At 38.8% G+C, this 19939-nt stretch overlaps 1 protein-coding gene across 3 annotated transcripts in view; it reads left to right on the top strand.

Moving 5' to 3' along the window:
- Positions 1-6256: 6256 nt before the first annotated feature.
- Positions 6257-19939, top strand: part of kat6b (K(lysine) acetyltransferase 6B) — a 28681-nt gene continuing 14998 nt past the window's right edge. The window contains exons 1-6 of one of the 3 annotated variants that reach the window (XM_042507874.2): positions 6257-6489; positions 9661-10505; positions 15419-15527; positions 18584-18699; positions 18908-18989; positions 19489-19618. In XM_042507874.2, coding sequence (XP_042363808.2) covers positions 9888-10505; positions 15419-15527; positions 18584-18699; positions 18908-18989; positions 19489-19618 — 1055 coding nt within the window. In that variant the 5' untranslated portion in view covers positions 6257-6489; positions 9661-9887. Of the gene's footprint in view, positions 6490-7666; positions 7823-9660; positions 10506-15418; positions 15528-18583; positions 18700-18907; positions 18990-19488; positions 19619-19939 lie in introns of those variants that run through there. The other 2 variants (XM_088070513.1, XM_042507873.2) reach the window with 2 other exon arrangements.

Here is a 19939-nt window from a genome sequence, read left to right as displayed (position 1 = left end):
TCCTTTGAGTATCAAAAACTGAACGCCTGTAGGCCTGAAAATGTATCACCACATCTGTACAAACTTGTTACACCACATCTCCTCCATTAATCTGTATTTTCTGCATGTTTCAAACACTCAGGATCTCCATAACAGAGTTAACCCTTTGAAACCTGGAGCAAGATCAAGATTTCTTTTTAAAACATGGGGGAAAAGGCAGTGAGGAACTTGATAAGAAATGTTTCACAAATTGCAAGAAATTAGTAGGTTTACAAAATTATTTTAAAAACTAGGTTATGACAAGGAAAAAATGAAAACTGTATTTATAATTATCATAATTACATACTTAAAACTGTTACAGTTATTAACCACTTTTTGCGGGTCATTGCTTTTTTGTCCTTTTTTCCCCCTAATTTTCATGCAAATTTTTGGGTCATTTCTTGTCATTGCCTTTCCATTTTTTTTTACAGAAATCAAGCCTATTTGCACAGGTTTCAAAGTGTTAAACACTCCTCATAGCTCTGAAGCTTTGCTGCAAATAGGGCATTTATTGATTTATATGCAAAGCAGTGATAGTTTGGATCATACTGAAGAAATGCATCAGTGGTGGAGAAGTGCATTAACCTACAGGAAAGGTGTGAAAAGTTTCTATGGAAAATTTGTTTGTTCCTTTATGAAGGACGGCAGCTTTAGTTGGCTTCAAGTCACAGAGTTACAATTGTTTCTAATGGTGACCCAAAAACTATTCCTGCTGCATAATCCACTGGTCATTACACTGAATATTTTCCAAACAACTTTGCCAATAAATTGCTAACTACACATCTTCCACTGGAGCTTCTGAGCTATGAGCAGACAGTAGTGTGCCACAGAAATGCTCTGTTTTATAGTATGAACTATGAGTGCCATCCTTTATAAAGCTGCAAACATTTTTAAAGCCTTTCAAGCCTGCAGGGGGTGAGTGTTGTGATACTACGTACTGTAAAATATAGTACATTTTCAGTTGAGTATTCCTTTAAAGGGACAGTTCAACCCAAAATCAAACATACATATTTCACTTTTCATCGTTTTTGTTGCTCATATGTCTAGAGTGTTGTGGTGGTGTGAGTTGCCAATTATTGGAGATATTGGCTGTAGAGATGTCTCTTGAATATAACTGAACTAGATCGCAGCTTGTGGAGCTCAAAGCGGCAAAAAATACATTTGAAAAAAATTATGTCCCGGTTACTCAAGATAATCCACAGACCTTATTGCGGGCAGCTTAATGTAGGAACTAGTTTCTTCCTACCAAACTATACCTGCCAAATGTAAAACCTCACAGAAGTAAGCATATCTCCTCATGGATGAGAGGCTCGTGCTCATGAAAGCAAAAGTTGTAAACATTAATGGCGTCCTCTTCAGCTGAGCTGTAATGCTAGCTCATTGATGCTAGGTTAACTAGCAGTATATGCACGCTGCCTTCTGCATGGTCAGACGGTTGGCAGGCGTAGTTGGGTAGAAAGAAAATAGTTTCCACTTGTAACTGCTAACAACAATGTCGGTGGATTATCTTGAGTAAGGGCATGTGTCCACTTAGTGTTTTTTAACAGCAGAAAAGCAGTGACAGAGGCGCTTGAAGTGGCCGCACAATTTGTATTTTTTATTTTTATTTTTTTGCCACTTTGAGCACCACAAGCCGAGTGCCATCTAGTTCCATTATATTTAACAGACGTCTCTATGGCCGAAGATCCAACATACTACAACTCACACTAAAACAACTGACAAATAGTGGTGGTAAGAGGAAAAAATATGTATTTTTGACTTTGGGGTGGACTTTACCCTTAAGAATTTATGGATGGGGCGCCGTTATGGAGAAACCCATGAGTCTTAAAACCCGGAAATTAGTGAGCATTTCAGCACCTAAGTTAATGGGTTTTTGGTTGCATGTCTGAAATAAGGTCTGTGGATAACGCAACCTTAAGAGACGTTCATGTTTTGTTCTACGACATAAAATACATCAGTTAATATCCCACTCAAGAACTTTGAAGCTTTTCTGTGTCTTAAAAAATTCAGTTGCTAACAAGTGGCTTAATAAGACTGCATAACGTCACCACATTGACCCAGTGACAATCCAACGGTTATTTAGTTCATTTGTAGCCTAACAGTAGCGTCTTACTTCGGCTGATTATATTTAGGCTTCAAAATTCACAAAAGTGGTGTTCACATTTATCTTGCTGAACAAAACATGTAAATATCATAAATGTTTGTTTACCACAGGGCTTATTTTATGCAATGATCCAGAATCTAATGGAAAAATCCAGGAGGCTTTTTGACGACGGAACCAGAGCGACGCTAACTTCCTGGCCAGTTTACAGAAAAACAACTTTCCATTTCTAAAAGTGAAATAATTAATGGGACAAAACTGCCAAGAATATATATATTTTTAATCATACAAATAAAACAATATGAAACTCATCCAACAAAGATACTCGGAAAACAAAAAAAAAAGTTTGTTTTGACCTATAGGATGTGTTTTATCATCAGTTGAAGTTTATTTAAATATACCACAAACCAAAATGCAACCACAGGGTTTGTGTATTTTCCCATTATTTAATCAGCGAGAGGCTCCCTCATGCTAATCACTTTTGGACAGCTCAACACCCTCCATTATGGAGGGGACTGGGGAGGGGGCAGGACCAGCCTGGTGTCCTGGCTCCGCTCAGTCACCCCCCATTCATGCTTGTTGGGTCCTAACTGGACTCTCGGGGTCTAGAGCTGGTGTGCACGGCTACAGGAGATCATTTTTCTCAGTTAAGGGATTAGTGGTTGCTCTTCGTGGCGATCATTAGAGGGACCTGAAAATTAGGCTGATCCTTCGTACCCAGCTGTGCTGTCGCTGGGGGTTGGAGATGAGGATCAGAGGGAGGCCCCTCCCCCCCCACCCCCCCCTCCCACTGACTGTGGGCCAGCAGAAGTGTTGGGCAGTGTCTCAAGTGTTTTGTGGAAAACAATTCAACACTCATCTGTTCTACAAAGAAGTGTGATTGAGAATAACATTTTTTGTTCCCCTAGAACAACCTGTTACATCATATTTTCTTTTATTTTCTCTGAGCGTGACAGGAGGAATCCAGTTTTTACACTCGCCGCACAAGAGCTCGCTTTTCCTCTAATGAGGCATAGTTTATGCATTTATGCTAATAGGGGGCATCTAGGTGAAAACATTCTCCAGCCAAAATGTTATTAACAACTTTGAGACACTTTTTTTTCATCAGCATTTTTTAAGGTTTCACACAGATGCGCTTTGAAAAGGACCACATTTCTGATTGGGCAAGATCACACTCCATGGCAGCTGGTTCATTTGCTTCTCAAGATGACAGATGGCAAAACACAAACACAAAAAGAGGGAGCCATGATCAAGTAATGAGAATGCCTGCCACAATAAGGAAACTACTGAACATACTTTTCTCACTTTCTCTGGTAAACTTTTGCTCAATGAATGCTAGAGGTTGAAAAACAAACGTAAAATGTGTGCATTTAATTTACATTTTACAATAGTATGCAGTCTTGTTTTGTAATCTAGTGAGCCTTAGGCATTTTGGAAATGTTTAATTGCCGGTTTTATTGTGTAGCAGCAATATACAAAATCTCTTTTCATTCACAGTTTTGAGTTAAATGTGCTGTTAACGACTTTCAAGTGGGGAAAACTTGACTTTGCTCACAAAAGTGAGTTCACGGCCAGAATATATTTTTCTGAATGCAGGCAAAGGAGTAACTGGGGCCCTGGCCAGTGTTTTGCCCCGCAGATGGGCAGCAGTGTTTGTGAACACCAGTGTGGCAGTTGGCAGGGATTGAGGAGGGGGGATGGGCAGATTGCAATGGCACATGCTCCAATTCAAATTATCCCTGGACCCATGCAGCAGTGGAGGACCTGCTGGGGCCCAGGGTGGCATTCATTATAACCAGACACATGCAGGTTTGGTCAGGGGCTCTGTCGTGACACCAGTTGTAAGAAATCAGAATCCCCTTTTATTCACATTTCACCTCACAGCATTTTACCGCAGCGCCTCATTGAATTTTATTTGTACACTGTAAAATCTGACAAGTTTATTGTACTTTTAAAAATCTAGGAAACTGATTACTTTGAAAAAAATGTGACTAAATATAACTAGTGGTTTTAATTTGTGCCAACTTTATAGTTAATTGTAAAGTTTACTTAAAAATGTGTTGTATTAACTGAATTTTGTGAAGTTGTTGCAACTTAAAAATGACAGGTTTATTTAAATCATTTTTTTTTGCGTTCTAGCAACTTCAGTAAACCAAGTTTACTACACTATATATTCTTTATTCTGCTGGTTGCAAACTCATATTTCTTGAACACGTTAACAAAACTGAACTTGCAGATCTCCAAACTTCATATTTGGCAAAATCTTTGTCATACTCAAAGTTATATCAGACTAACTTGATTTACTAAAGGTAATAGCAATTATAAAGAATAAGCAAATTCCACTTGTCATTCTTAGGTTGCAACAACTTCACAGAATTAAGTATATACAGTGAAATGTTGAGTAGACTTAACAATTAGAAATAAATTGAACATAAATAAGATTTATTGTTATATTTACTTTACTTTTTCAAGGCAGTCAGATTCCAGGATTTTTTTTTAAGTAAGAACAACTTGTCATATTTTACAGTGTGTTTACAAAAACAATCAATGAATAGACTGAAATAAATGTCAAGGACTTTGAATGATATACACGGGGAAAGGCATGGAGGTAAATAGAGAACATCAATGAGGTCAATAAGAAGGTAATAAGAAAAGCGTCTGATGATGCAGCATAATGACAGGACTATTAACACGTGAATTAAATTAATGCAAATTACACATCAAGCATGTCTTTTTTTATAAGGGTTAAATGTCTTCATTTGAGCTCTTTTTGAAGCCAGTACAGTATGTTTATAATCTGATGGGAAGTTACCAATTATCTCTCTAATTACATTTGTGTTACTGCATGAAAAATTAGCTTTCTGGCATTTTCTCATGGTGCTTTAGAGTGAACAAGACAGAAAATGTAATGATCATACAATATTGTTAACAACTATTGGGCATGGTGAAGTTAATTAGCAGATTAAGGTGTTTGTGTATGACAGGGATACTCAACTTACTTTGCTTGGGGGCCAATTTTGTAAAATGACAGGAGGCCAGGGACCAGTCATGTTTCTAGGATTTTAAGGATTTTTACTGGATTTTAGGACATTTCTAGATTGTAGGACTTTTCCAGGATTTTAGGATGTTTCTAAAATATTAAAACATTTCTAGGATCTGACATTTGCAGGATTTTAGGATGTTTCTCAGATTTTTTGACATTTCTAGAATTTTAGCAATTTTCTAGGATTTTAGGACATATTTTACGAAGCTAGGACATTTGTAGGATTTTAGGATGTTTCTAGGATTTTAGGACATTATTTAGTATTTTAGGACATTTGTGGGATTTTGGGATGTTTAGGATCATAGTACATTTGTATTTCAGGACATTTCTAGGATTTAAGGACACTAGGGGCTTAGCTAGGACCTCTGTCGGAGGACACAGGGAATCCTGCACTAGCATTTTTTTGATAAACATTATCTATTTTGATTTTGTTTTATGTACTCTTATGCACCTTATGTACACTAAAAGTTAAAAAAAATTTATTATTATATTATAATTATAATAATTTTAAAAAACACTTTATTTTTATTGTGAAATAGAAAATGGTTGGGGGCCCACCCTGCACCCCTTCGGGGTCTAGATTTGGCCCACGGGCCATAAGTTGAATATCACTGCAGTACAGTATGTTTATATTCTGATTGGAAGTTACCAATTATCTCTCTAATTACATCTGTATTGCTGCATGAAAAATGAGCTTTCTGGCATTTTTCATGCTGCTAAAGAGTGAGCAAGACAGAAAATTTAATGATCTTACAATATTGCGAACAACTAATGGGCATAGTGAAGTTAATTAGCAGATTAAGGTGTTAGTGTATGATATCCTGTAATGCCTTGGGTGGTATTGGCAAAAGCAAGACATTTTAAAATAAAATGTATGTCAGTCAATGGAAGTTAAAAATGCCCATAGGGAATAAATGTTAATATGGGTGTTATGGCATAAAAGTGCCGAGACTAATCCACCCAAAATATGAAAAAAATGTTCCTCTTGGCTCATCACTGGACATGTTGATGGAGGGGGGAAAAAAGTGAAATTGACAATATCATTGTAGGAGCGCACTAAAGGGGCGACGGTCCGCTCCACTACACTGAAGTAGGGATGTCTACAGTGGAAGAAGAAGAAGGGGGAGGGTACCACTTTGTCACAGGCTGCTATGTAGATTAACCTTTCAATTAGTTGTTATCAGGTCCTCTCCATGTCTCGGCGCAAGCTTTTCAGCCTTCGTTTCAAGAGATCAAATCCCACGAAATCGCTCGGATATGTCGCCGCACATTCGACGTTTCCCCGATAATGAAGAGGAGTATCCGAGGGGGGGAAAAACTTGAAGAGGTAAACTACCAGCAAATATTTACGCTAGACTGTGCCCTCGTTTTTCTCTCTCCCTCTCTCTTAGTTATATGTTCATCCTTGCATGTAACTTAATTTGTTGTGTCTTCTCGCCCAAGGCGGCGACACATTAGATAGGTAGCGTCCAACAAAACGGTGCGGGGAAAAAACCCGACGAGGCTGTGTATCATTTCCTAATAAAATATGGAAAACGAGAGCGGAGCTGAAGCTGAGAAATGGGAGCTAAAGAAACTAGCGATACATAATTGAGAAGCAGTGATGAAGGAGCTACTCTCCCGGCAGTCGTGTTAACTTGTATTCCCCCCTGAACGTCTTTTTTCCCCTCCAGGGCTTCACTATTTCTCCTCATTGGAGATATTTGATAGTTAATGGTGATAAAGAGGTCATGCCATCATTGCACAGCGCAACACAGGACGTTTATAATTCCGCCTGGCAAGACGTGGCTACTTTTTTTTTTCTTTTTTTTTTTTTTTTTTTTGCTTAACGGTTTATTTATCGCCGCCAATTTAACGTCACACAGTTTAAACGTTAAATATCAGGAGAATTACGGCTCCTCTCGGGGAAATAATGAAAAAGGGGAGGAAGATAAAGAGAGAAGGGGGGGAAAAGGCGATAGACACATTTAGCCTACAGGAGTCTTGTATACCTGGATTTTATTTTATTTCTAAAACAAAATTCCACTTTAAATGCGTTGCAGGTTTTTATGCAAACAAATGATAGATTTAACAAACAGCCAATTAAAGTCTAAAATGTTCCAAATCACTTTCAAGTGTAACCAACTGTTTCAAGGAGGAATCTAAGTAAAGGTGGGCCGGCGTTAAACGGTTCGCAAATGAGGTTAAATATTTATCGCGTTTAATGGTTACTCAAGCAGTTTACGCCTGTTATAGCGTATTTATGAGTTAATAATGTGCCGTCGCCGCGGTTTGGGGCTGTAAGTTGAGACATTATGAGTGTTGGAGGTAAATGATATCAATTCATCACTGAAGGCACCTTAAGAGGCGGGTCAATTGAGTGAAGTGACAGATCATACAGCCAGTGCCGTGCCTCTCTGAGTGAGCTCATACATAAAGATTGACATGTGCTTTATCAAACCAGAAATCGGATCTTGTCTTTACAGCCAATATTGAAGTTGCTAGGGAGGGCACATTAGTGTAGGTAAGGTTTAATGAGACTCCATTGGATTGTAATCAGCGTCATGTCGGATTCATGTAAACTACAACATTGTAACAAAATGGCGACTGTTTAGGTGACATCAGTAATGCTGGCAACCGCTGTCATTTATCTGCTCAACTCAGCGGAAACACAACTCTAGGTTTGTTAACGGAGTTATTACCGGTTTCTTGTGTTCGTTAAACGGCTCGGTCGGTTGTTTTAGCGTCTTAACGGCAGCTGTCAGGAAGTGAGCATTGATTATGTACGTCTGTCATGAGAGCTCGCGCAGATCGGTTGGTCGCTGCGGACGTCGAGCTGTCAAAAGTCGCGTGCGGACAAGTAATGGTTAAACTTTACGTTAGATATCATCTGCTTTTGGGGTTTTTTGGAGGCAGTTTGTGTACGGTGACATTTTTTTTAAACTGCGTGCTGCAGACATTAATGCGTGTTTTTTTTTTTTTTTAAATGTCGAACAAAAAATTAATCTGAAAGCGAAAATATGTATCCGTCGAGGACACTGTTTATACTTTTCCAGAAGTCAGTAGAAGTTTCTAGCAGTCTGTCATAGTGCTTAAACTTATTACTTTCACAAAAATAGTCTCTTTTGAAATGGACATCTGGTTTGGTGTGTGGATTATGGTGTCAGACTGTGGATTAAGTCACTCGAATTTCTGTAGCGACCATGACAGCTCCTTCATCTGTTTTTATCCATCTGTTTCTCACGTTTTAACACATTTTAAGCGTCCTGCATTCCTCTGCTTTACATCTAATGTCTTATAAGCAGGCTTGCAGCGATATACCGGTTCTAAGGTGGCCTATACCGCGATATGAAAGTTGACAATTATCTTTTCTCTTTATTTGCTACCTAATTTGTCAAGGTGGGACTTTGATTTAAAATATTGCTTCACATAATAGAGAGGGCTGTCTTGATTAGGAATTTAACAGAAATGGATTTATGGATTATTTTTTTCTCTTCCACTCTTTATTTTTATTTTATTTGTATTTTTATGTTTTTTTTTATTTATTATTATTAGTAGTAGTATTATTTTATTATTACTTTAAGATTTATCTATCCTTGAATGCTTTTGCTTGATTACTTGTTAACTATTTTTTGGCTTGATTATTTATATGTTATCTTTTAAGCACTTTATTTTGTTGTGATTTATAGTCACCAAAACAGGCATGAAGTAAAGTTTTTGTAACTGATGTTTTTTGTAAATCTTCTGGCTGCCAATTTAAAAAAAAAAAAAAGAAAGAAAACGTGAAATATGCAGATTATCATTAAAAAAATGCAACTGAATGGAAATGTCAACTTTATATTTTAGTTATTTTCAAAAGGGAGACCTTTTAAACATACCTCTATTAAAAGGCCTTAGTTAGTAATATAACATTTGTTCAACTAAAACAAACCCTTCTGTTTTCATTTCTTTAAGGGTCATTCTGACTGATAATAATAATTTGATGATACCATGAATCTGCAATATTTTCTGAGACTGTTATCATACTGTGAAAATCATATACCGTAGTTACAAGGTAGTTTAAATGTTTATATGAGGACAGCTGAGATGTTGTAATATGGGTATAATAGGGTTGCAGTGATATACTGGTTTTAAGGTATACCATGATATAAAAATATAATCATGCCATGCATATTTGCTTATCTGTGATACTGACAAAAAATGCAACTGGATGGAGAATCTCAACTTTATCGAAGTTATTTTCAAAAAGGAGACTTTTTACACATTAAAACAATGGTTTCAGGTCTCAACTATAGTGACAAAACATTTGTTCAACCAAAACTAAGCCCTCTGTTTTCATTCCTTCAAAGGTCACTCTGACTAATAATAATAGTTCCGTATTATAGTGATACCGTGAAACCAAAATATTTTCTGAGACTGTCATCATACCATGAAAATCTCATAAGCTTACAACCCTACTTGTAAAGGAGATGTTGTAATGTACAAATGATTTGACCGTTTTTTCTTTGTTCTTTTTTAGATTTGATCTGGGATTAAATCAATAAAGCTCCAGGTCAGCTACCATTGTGGAATTTACCTGTGCCAACTTTTCCTCAACTTCAATGTCAGACACCCAGGATTGAGATGCGGATGCTGGCGTGGAACATAACTTTTTGACCTTGTTAAGGATGTGGATGTACCCAGTGTTCAGCAGCAGAAAGGGGGAATCTTTATGGATCACATTTTTGTGAATCTAATTGTTCAACCATGGTAAAACTTGCAAACCCTCTGTACACGGAGTGGATTCTTGAAGCAATACAGAAAATCAAAAGGCAAAAGCAAAGGCCTTCAGAGGAGCGGATCTGTCATGCGGTGGCCACATCGCATGGACTGGACAAGAAGACCGTCCTTGAGCAGTTGGAATTAAGTGTTCATGATGGCTCTATTCTCAAGGTTACAAATAAGGGGAGCACCTCCTACAAGGACCCAGGAAATCCAGGGAGGGTTGGATCAATCCCGCCTGCGAATGTGTCTGTGCCATCAAAGGAATCTATATGGAATTCAAGCGATCTGCGCCATATTGATTGGAATAAAATACTTAAGAGGGCCATCGAGGGCCTGGATGATACCCATGGCTCCTCGCTAAAGAACATCGAGAGGTATCTGAGGAACCAGGACGACCTCTTAAACATTGTTGATAACCCTGCTTTCCGGCAGAGGTTACGACTGGCGGCCAAGCGGTCAGTTAACAATGGGAGGTTGTTAAAAAATGGCCCGCGGTATAAGCTCAGCCATGGCAGTGCGGAGGCGAGGGGCGCCAGGTGTCCAAGTGCTTCCCCCTTGGTCCTGTCGTCAGTGACGCTCCTCCCTCATGAGCGAGACCAGGTACACACACCTTGGCCTCTCACCCTGCATGTCACCCTGAACTTTGGTCTGTCATAGCTGCTAGAAAGGGACTTTTCTGTCAAAATATTCTCCTTATTGACCCTTTGAAACCTGAGCAGATTGGCTTGATTTCTTTCAAAAACACAAGAAGAAGGAAATGAAAAACTTAATATGATACAATCCAAAATTAGCAAGAATTAGTAAAAAGTTAATTTTTACAAAGTCCCTATTTTGGGGGGTTATTTTCTTTTAATTCTCCCTATCTTTGTCTTTAAAACCTATTATCAGGTCATTTGTCACCATTTCCTAAGTTCTTGCAATTTGTGGGATATTTCTTTCGTAATTCCTCTTTTTTTACCATGTTTCCAAAAAAATCAAACTAATTTGCTCAGGTTTTTAAGGTTTAAATGTGAGTGAAAAGCATCTGAACACAACAAAACTGATGTTTTAAAGGGTTACACATGTCATATAAAGCTATTAGTTAAGTAAATGTATGGGTATAACACATGGCGCAAGCAGGCCCACATACTTCTTGAAAGTATCTTGAAATTTTAGTAGATGAATGTGGTTAATTTTCTACAATTATGTAATGTCTCAATTAATGTGCCATTGATTTCAACCTTCTTCCCCAGCTCTCACACATAGTGAAGCATTGTTTTGCGTTAGCTTTTTTAAGTGCTGGCGTTTCCATGATGTCACTATCAAAGAGGAAGTTTCAAAGTTTGGGCCCATCACTGAGCGGCATTTGCTTAATAGGATTTTGTGGTTTTAATATTTGCAACTCTAGCTTGGCAGGTCAGAAACAACGCCATCTAGAGTGTGTCCCTTTAGGGCCGTGTTGCTGTTGGTCTCCATAATATGAGAGCTTGGATAATCAGAAAGTCATGCTGACAGTGTGTGGTAGGCAGTCTGCTGTAGGCTTCCCACAGGTTATGTAACTCTAGCCTAATGACCTTAAGGGATGTGGCTGGCTGTCTTGTGAGTAGCAAAGCATTAGTGAACGGACTCGGGATAGTGGTTTTTTTTGGTTATATGCAAGGGCACGAGCAGAAACTAGTCGTCACAAATAGCGCTGAGAAATGGCAGCTGAAGTATGTGTGGTAGGACAGAATATTCTCAGGCTGCATGCAGCTGGTGTGACCTTTGTGCTAACAGAGATGCCCCAGAGAGGAAATAAAACCATATAAACAAACTTCCAGGTCGCATTGTTTCTGCTGCTTTTGGCACCTTGGGGCTGGTTTATAGTTTGCAGAGATTGTGTCTCTATTACTGGTGCTTAGCTATAACACAAACTGCAGACAAAAGTCTATAAAATTACAGCACTTTTGTTACTTGCTTTGCAATTTTAAGACACTGTTGAGTGCAGCATAGCGTCTCATGGAAAATAGTTTTCATTGCGTGGCCCCAAACTGCAGTGTACAGTCATTTAGATAGTTTGTTGTCAGGGCTTTTTTTTTTTTTTTTTTTGCAGATCATTTGTCAAGATGAAGTGCGGTCTAATGGCGTGCACACGAGTTGTGCAGCTGAAGCGGCTAGCAGCATCAGGCTATAGAGATGTCACCCTGCTCCCCACCAGTTTCACAGTGAATAATCAGGAAGCGACACCTTGATACTGCAGCCACAACTGTGACTGTGTCTGTGGTCAGGCCAAAAGTGAAACTGAGAACTGTTTAGAGACACAGTGTCCTGCGATGGTTCTCATAACTGAGGAACGGCCTGCTGTTTTCCATTTGGAACATTTCAACCTATTGCTCCCAGCCTGATGACATCACCTAGCCCAGTCCAGGTTTACCGTTCACTTCAAAGGATGAGACATCTCTGCCTGTTCAGTTGTTGAAGCACGTGTGTGTGTGTGTGTGTGTGTGTGTGTGTGTGTGTGTGTGTGTGTGTGTTGAGAATAAGAGATACTTTGAGGTAAAAAAGAGCAGTCTTGGTTTAGAGTTTATTAGATTCTGAAGAGACTCTGGCAGGAACAAAGGCAAGGAATGAGGTTTTTTTTTTTTTCTTGCTGCGTTATGCAACCACTTGAGCTCTCTCGCTCTCTCTCTACCAGCAGTTTTCTAATAGGACCCCACCCCCTCACTCAGGACAGCCTGCTCCTCTGAAGCAGCATAATTTCCTGTAATGTACTTAATTTAGAATCCCCAAGTAAATCATCAGCATCTCTTCAGCTGTGTTTGTTTCTCTATTTTTCGCATTTTTGTGCCGTGCAGATTGCAAATTGCTATTGGTTTTAATCACCAGGCCTGAGAATATTCCTGATGGAAATTAATTCTCCAGTTCCTGGATTAGACTTCATAGCTCAGTCAGCGGAGACTATGTTATGAAGTGAAGACTTATTAAAAAAAATAAAAAAGAGCTTGCCTATCAGCTCTGAGCATTTCATCAGCAGTATGCACAGGCTGCATATTAGCACTGATGTCTTATTAATTTCAATCTCTTTACATTAATTTTCTTGCCTGTATCTATAATTCTGTGGTATAAATCAGATTTATAAGTTTTGTTAGCCCGAAATCATAGTTTTAAGACGCTTAAGAAAGATGTTTATTCAGTGATGTTATGATAATATTTCATGATAAAAATCAAACACACTTTTTGTACATAACAAGAAGTTGCAGCTACAACACTGAGGCCTTGTTTTCATATGCCCTAGGCTGCATCTTTTAGCTGTGATAATATAGAATGGCTTGTGATCAAGGACAAAAATAATAATATTTCTCCATTTATCTCTGCTCTGAGCAAATCTCATTGAATAAACCCTGAAGTAACAGTATGTGCAGTACATGAAAACAAAACATTTAAGTTATTTGTAGGGCTTCCAGTGATGCTTGTTTTCATTTTTAGTTCAGTCTGAAATGTCTAAATACAGTGACATTATACACATTTTTAAGTATATATTTGATATGCTGTCTGAACAACAGTTTCAAACTTAAGATATTAAATTGCCAACAATGTCAAAACTGAAATCATTACATTTGAAAAGCTGAAACCAGAAAAAAATTGCATCTTAACCTCATTACAATGACCCAAATGATTAATTAATTCTAAACTTTTTCTCCATTGTCTAATTACTTCAACACAGGTTATATGCATTTGGAATATGAGGAATACTTATAACTAATCATGTTTCTTACGAATAACTTCCCTGATGTTTAAAATAAGTTGAAAGTCAGTCTTAGAATAAGAAATCACTCAGAGCACAAAATTGAGCACCTTACAATATATGAGGTTAAACATTGTATAAAAATATATTTCTTATATTAAAAAAAGAGCCATTGCAACTTGCAACTGGACACAGTTTTTTTGAGAGGGGCTTTTTTTGGCCGTATTAGATTGGACAGAGAGTAAATGTGAAAGGGGGGAAGAGAGAGAGAGAGGGGACGACATGCAGCAAAGGGCTGAGGGTGGGAGTTGAACCCGCAACTGCTGTGGTGAGGACTCAGCCTCTGTACATGGGCCCCTGCTCTATCCACTGAGCCATCGACGCCCCCGATTTGCCCAACTTTAATCTAAGTGAAAATAGATTTTGTTTGTCTTCCATAACACGAGACAAAACGACAATAACTGATTACCTCTGAGCCACACTCTACAGGTGCAGCCTCATCACACAGTAGCATTTCAGTGTTTTTATGTCCATAATCACAGCTGTGTGAGCAGCCTCTAATGCCAGTGCCTGCTTTCAAATATTGACCTGGCAGGTTGGAAAATAGAGTAATCATTGATGTGGCCGTAAACTGCTTCCCCTCACCGTAACAACTAATTGATACAACAGCCAGGAACAATGACTAAATCCCCGCTGTGTCCTTGCTGCATTTCCCCCTGGGGTTCATTTTGGATGCTGTGACAGGTTGAAAAGGATGCTCCTGTCTTGTGTTTGTTGGTGGACGGAAGAAAAAAAAACAGAAAATCTCCCATAATTCAGCTGTAGGTCAGGAGGAGGTCAGGACCAATAGATATTTGGAGGTTGCAAATTTTGTTGAGGTCAGGATGCTGATCTGCGTCATAGAAACCGGGAACTAATTATGGGCATCCCCAGAGTGCCCTTCAAAGCTCCAGTCAATTGACGAGGACTTAGAGTGTAAACTGATGATGAGGTGGGTTATTTATGGTCACACCCTGTGAGTGTTATTTTCCGTTAAGAACTTCCTCTCAAGCAAGGAAGGAGGCAGCAGTTTGTTTGATGCACCTCTAGAGACGTGTGTATGCGACTTTATATTTAAAGGGACACCTTGTGTTATGTCAGCGCTGGTTGTGATTTCCGCCAAAGATTGGTCCGATTTTGACTGGCTGTTTCATGACGAGATGGCACTAAGTCTTCCTCTGTGTGAAGCGAGCCTCTCTTCATTCTGAGTGATCAATGGGGAAATCCTCTTAAACCTTGAGCTCATATTTTACTTCTTCTGAACTTAACCGTAAGCCCTTAAATGAGTGTTTGTTCTGAGACTTGCAACATTTACAGTGGATCATGGCAGCAACAATGGGAGCATGTTTTATTATTGAGGTAATTTGATTACATGCTGGTTAATCCTTTCAGACTGGAGTGCAAGCTTTAAGAATTGGATTAAGCCCTTAAACTATGATTACTAAGATCACTTACCCATTCAGATGTAATGGATAAAGGAGGTGGATCTCAATATCTCTGAGGATGAGACTCATTTATTATTCATTCCTAGTCTGTGAGAACTCCTTTTTCTCATCCTCTGAGCTTATGCTTGTAGTTCATATTTTCTTTGCTATTTCATTAAATCACACACTGGTGTTTTTGTATTAGCCAGCAATAAGTCCACAGTGATCTCAGAAATCCTGACAAGATAAAACGTCCGAAAACAAACAGGCTTTTCAAGCACTTCATACACAGCCTGTGCCCGTTTCTGTTTTTTAAACAGTTTGTCTCTGTTTGTGTTCCCACCCAGCTCCGGGTCGACCCCATCCCAATATGCAGTTTCTGTCTTGGAACGAAAGAGTCAAATCGGGACAAGCGGCCAGAAGAGCTGCTGTCCTGTGCAGACTGTGGGAGCAGTGGTAAGTCGCCTTGGATGTTCTCTCACAAGCATACACCATACTGTAGTCTGGACAGAACTGGTAGTGTGTTAGCAAAGGCTCACAAGCAACAGTGTGAAAGCTTGTTGGGATCAGAGGGTGGCAATATAGTTAAAATCATTATCACTAGAGCTGGGCAATATAAAGATATTACATCATGTCGAGATATGAGACTATATATTGTCTTAGATATTGGATATTGTTATATCGTGATATGGAATAAATGTTGTTTTATCCTGATTTTAAAGGTTGCATAAGAGTAAACTGATGTACTTTTCTCAACATATCAGACAGTTCTACTTGTTTTAATACTTGTCTTTACCCACTTAATCATTATATGTATATTTCCAATAATTATTGTTCAAAAATGGAATTGTACAAATAGTCATTCCCACAGTATTGTCACATCAAAGAGGGAATTAAAAAAAATTGTAACGTTCATGTGTCGGTACTCTAAAAATATTGAGATATCACGTATCGAGATATAGCATAAATATATTACAATATAACTTTCGGCGCATATCTCCCAACCCTAATTATCACCATATTTAGAGGAGCAGTTATTCAATATCTATCACAACATGGTATATACTGTATATGCAAAATGTAAAATATTAAAACTTGTGTTGCAGGAGCTGTGTGTGACATTCAGAGCATATGTATGATTGAGAGTCTCGGTTGGGATTGTCTGCACATGTTTCTCAACTGAGCTGGCAGCTAGCAGCTAACTCCATAAACAGTGCGAACAACGGCAACAGTGCTGGCAAAGCTAATGTTATGTTGTTATTCTAGCGGGAAACCAGAGGGTGGGTGCTACACTTTCATGATAACGCCGATATGAATGGTAACCTCCGTATGAGAGCAGTGCAGGGCGGTGGCGATTACCTAGCCAGTGGGATACACTTACAGGGACTCACATGCACTAATACATGCACGTGTCGCCAGACTGACTACCATAACAAACAACAGAGAAGCTCGGAGTACAACACACACAGAAGCAGCATGACTTCATTCTCTGCTTAGCAGTGCATTACACTGTATCCTTACATAGAAAACCAGGGTTTACTGCTGTATTAATGTTCTGAATGCTGCATACAGCTCCTTTTAAATGCAATAAAGTTTTACTTTGTTCTGCATTAAATCAGACAAAACTCATACAAATTGTGAAACAACATTTTGCTGGTTTTTAACCTAAATTTGATTGGAATCATTTTGACCACAATATTTTTACATAATGTAAAGATATAACATGAAATGATCATATCAGTTTAATTCTAAGACAACAGTATTACATTAATATCATTTCCTAATGCGAAATGGTAACTTTAGAACAGTAGCAAATAGAGGTGGGTGACAAGGATAGCATGTGCAGTCAGTTTATTTCTTATAGTATTTTGATGTCACAATAAAGAAATTAAAGTAATTATTGACTAGTTATGGAGGTTAAGCATGATATATAGGGGTGGAGTACTTGACCGAAACGATAACCTGCATTTGATTCCTTTTTTTAACAGATCTCATATGATTTTTGCTCACAGCTAATCACACCACGCTATTGTTGATTTAATGCAACTTGTGATTGTCCCACGGCCGCAGCAGATACAACCCATAAAGTGTGTGTTGTAGTGAAGTCGAGTGCAGTGTTTTTTTGGAGTTGGTAATTCAGCATGCTGAAAAGCTTCCAAATCATATAAAAGTATGGCTTTGCTACATTCTTATAATATATCTTTATTTTCCACCAGGGTGGAAATATGTGGTGTTTGGTGGCATTTGATAAAACTCAATGATTCTATTCACATTATGTGCATCAAATAAAGTATATTAAAATGGTGTCATTTAAAGCTTTTGATTGGCATTGGTATTACTATAGAGATCTGGTATTGATACTGGTATCATACCTTTTTAAATGATACCCAGACCTAATGGTGTAGTGAATTTCTTGGACATTTTAATTGGTGAAATGTTTATTACACTAGATGAAATTGTCTTATTTTACCTGGCAAATCATAGTACTTAGTCACATTTATCGAAAATCCTGCAGATGCAATACTTCTATAAAGCACTCCTGCTCACTGATTTGCTAAATTGCACACAATAACCTTGTATAACCACAAATATCAAAGCCACCGAGGTAAAAAGCTTGCAGGAAAATCTGTGATCATTGACAAATTTCTATTATCTCACAATATACAGCATGTTATCGCAGCAGTTCTCAGTATTGGTTAGGCAGATGTCACATTCTTGCTCCACATTTTTCTCTTCCCTTTAAGGGATTTATTGGAAGAACAATGTTCAAATTGAGTGGCTGAAGGGATCCAAATTGCTTGCAACCCTCAGCGGGCTCAAGAAGGGCAGATGCTCTATAAGTGGCCATTAGAATCTGAAATCGCCCAAGTCATTTTCGCTCAATTCAGATTCTTCTTATAGAGCGCACCAGGCACAGCGGATCAAAGATCAGCCCTTTTTCCCCGCTGCAGATTGGTGGCATTTCCTTTACCGTTCTTTTGTTCCAGACAAAACTGCTAACCCCCCATAAAATTACCTCTGCCAAGGAGTCATTTATGTTTGAACAATTATTTTAAATGCCGTAAGGAATTGTTCTCCTGGTGACATTTTTATAGCTCAAATTTGACTAAGTAGCGTCGAGGTGGTTTTCATTAACCGCTCGTAGTGTACACAAATTGTGCTCTCACTGTAAAACAGCTGTTTTACAACCATGAGAGGGAGCCGGGTGAGGGTGAAGGCAAGCTTTTACATGACTTTCATGGATCGGCTTCCATTAGAATGAGTGCTGCTACTGTTTCTGCCTCATTAAGATCAAATTATCTGTAATTAGCGGCTCAGATGTTTGATCATACTGTTTTTAGACACAACTTGTGGCAGGGGGAAAATAAGTGTTGCGGACACACAGATCCCACCATTGTTTTTGATGATTTAATGTGTTAATATTTAACCTTACAGTGTGACTGAATGGAAAGCCTTGTCTCTAGCTCTGTGGTGAAAAATGTGTCACACTAACATGCTTTTTGCTTCTGAAGGGCATCCATCATGTCTGAAGTTCTCCCCTGAATTAACCTCAAATGTGAAGAGATTACGATGGCAGTGTATTGAATGCAAAACCTGCAGCTCCTGTCGAATACAGGGGAAGAATGCTGTAAGTATATACGTTTTAACGCACCATTATCTGTGTTGCTGGCTCGTAGGTAGATCCCATTTTGTGAATCCCTGAGGATTTGTTGGTTTTCCCTCAGATTTGTAAAGCCTCTCTTGTGCTTATTTTGCCAAAAGACTTTAAATGATGGGAGGGTGTTACATGTATGCAACAGGGACATCCCTTACACATGCCTGCTGTTCCTTTTCAGGATGAGATGCTATTCTGCGATTCATGTGATCGGGGCTTTCACATGGAATGCTGCGACCCGCCGCTTTCAAGAATGCCAAAAGGTGAGGTGTTTACACTGTCTGGCTTCTCTGTTTCCCTCTCTGCTGTCAATTCAAAGCCTTTTCTTCACAGACGGCCGTTTGGGGCTGTCACTCAGCACGCAGAGAGGCAGCGATGGCTTATTAGAAGCTTTGCATGCATATCAAATTATTCCAGCATCCCCGGGGAGATTCGCTATCTCTGGATTACAGTACTGACCCTACAGCGAGGCTTGTAATGATGGCGCACGTACTGTAGTAGGACATTTGGCAGGCAATTCATACAAGTCACATAGCTTTGCTCAACAAGCTGACATGAAGTCTATTTCACTGGACAGAGAATTGACCCAATGTTTTTCTTATGGATTTTCGCTTTGTGCTGAGTAATTGATTGTCATTGTGAGCCGGCGGGATTCTCGCCAGCTCTCGGTATTAAAGGAAATGTTTCAAATGAATGTACTGTATGTCCTCTGAATTGATGAACCCACTCAAACGGTACTCTCTCTGTTTGGACACCCTCCAGGTACCTGGATCTGCCAAGTGTGCAGGCCGAAGGAGAATGGGAAGAAACTGCTGCACAAGAAAGCCGATCAGATCAAACGTCGATATGCAAAGCCAATCGGAAGGCCTAGAAATAAGCTCAAACAAAGAATGTAAGTGTGCAATAATCTGAATATTAGCAGTATTACTTTGTTAGAGAGAAATTCCTTTTGGTAGTAATAATGTGGTATTTGCTAAGACGTGGGAACATGACAACAATACTGACAAACACTGTTGAGTGCAGTGTTGTGTGTTTCCAGGTCTGAGCAATTACTTTAGTCAGCCCAATGTTATCATAACAGAAAAAAGGTCACAGTAAAAACTACTAAAATACAACCCAAGCAGCAATGGACTGGAATCATCCAAGCAAACGATAAGTAAATACAAGCAACAGTGAAATCCTCTCAGAATTAGTTAGTGTTTATTTATTGTGG

The sequence above is a fragment of the Plectropomus leopardus genome, chromosome 19 (assembly GCF_026936395.1).
Source record: "Plectropomus leopardus strain MGB_pleo_1.0 chromosome 19, ASM2693639v1, whole genome shotgun sequence".
NCBI classification, from domain to species: domain Eukaryota; kingdom Metazoa; phylum Chordata; class Actinopteri; order Perciformes; family Serranidae; genus Plectropomus; species Plectropomus leopardus.
This window is presented reverse-complemented; position numbering and strand designations above follow the sequence as displayed.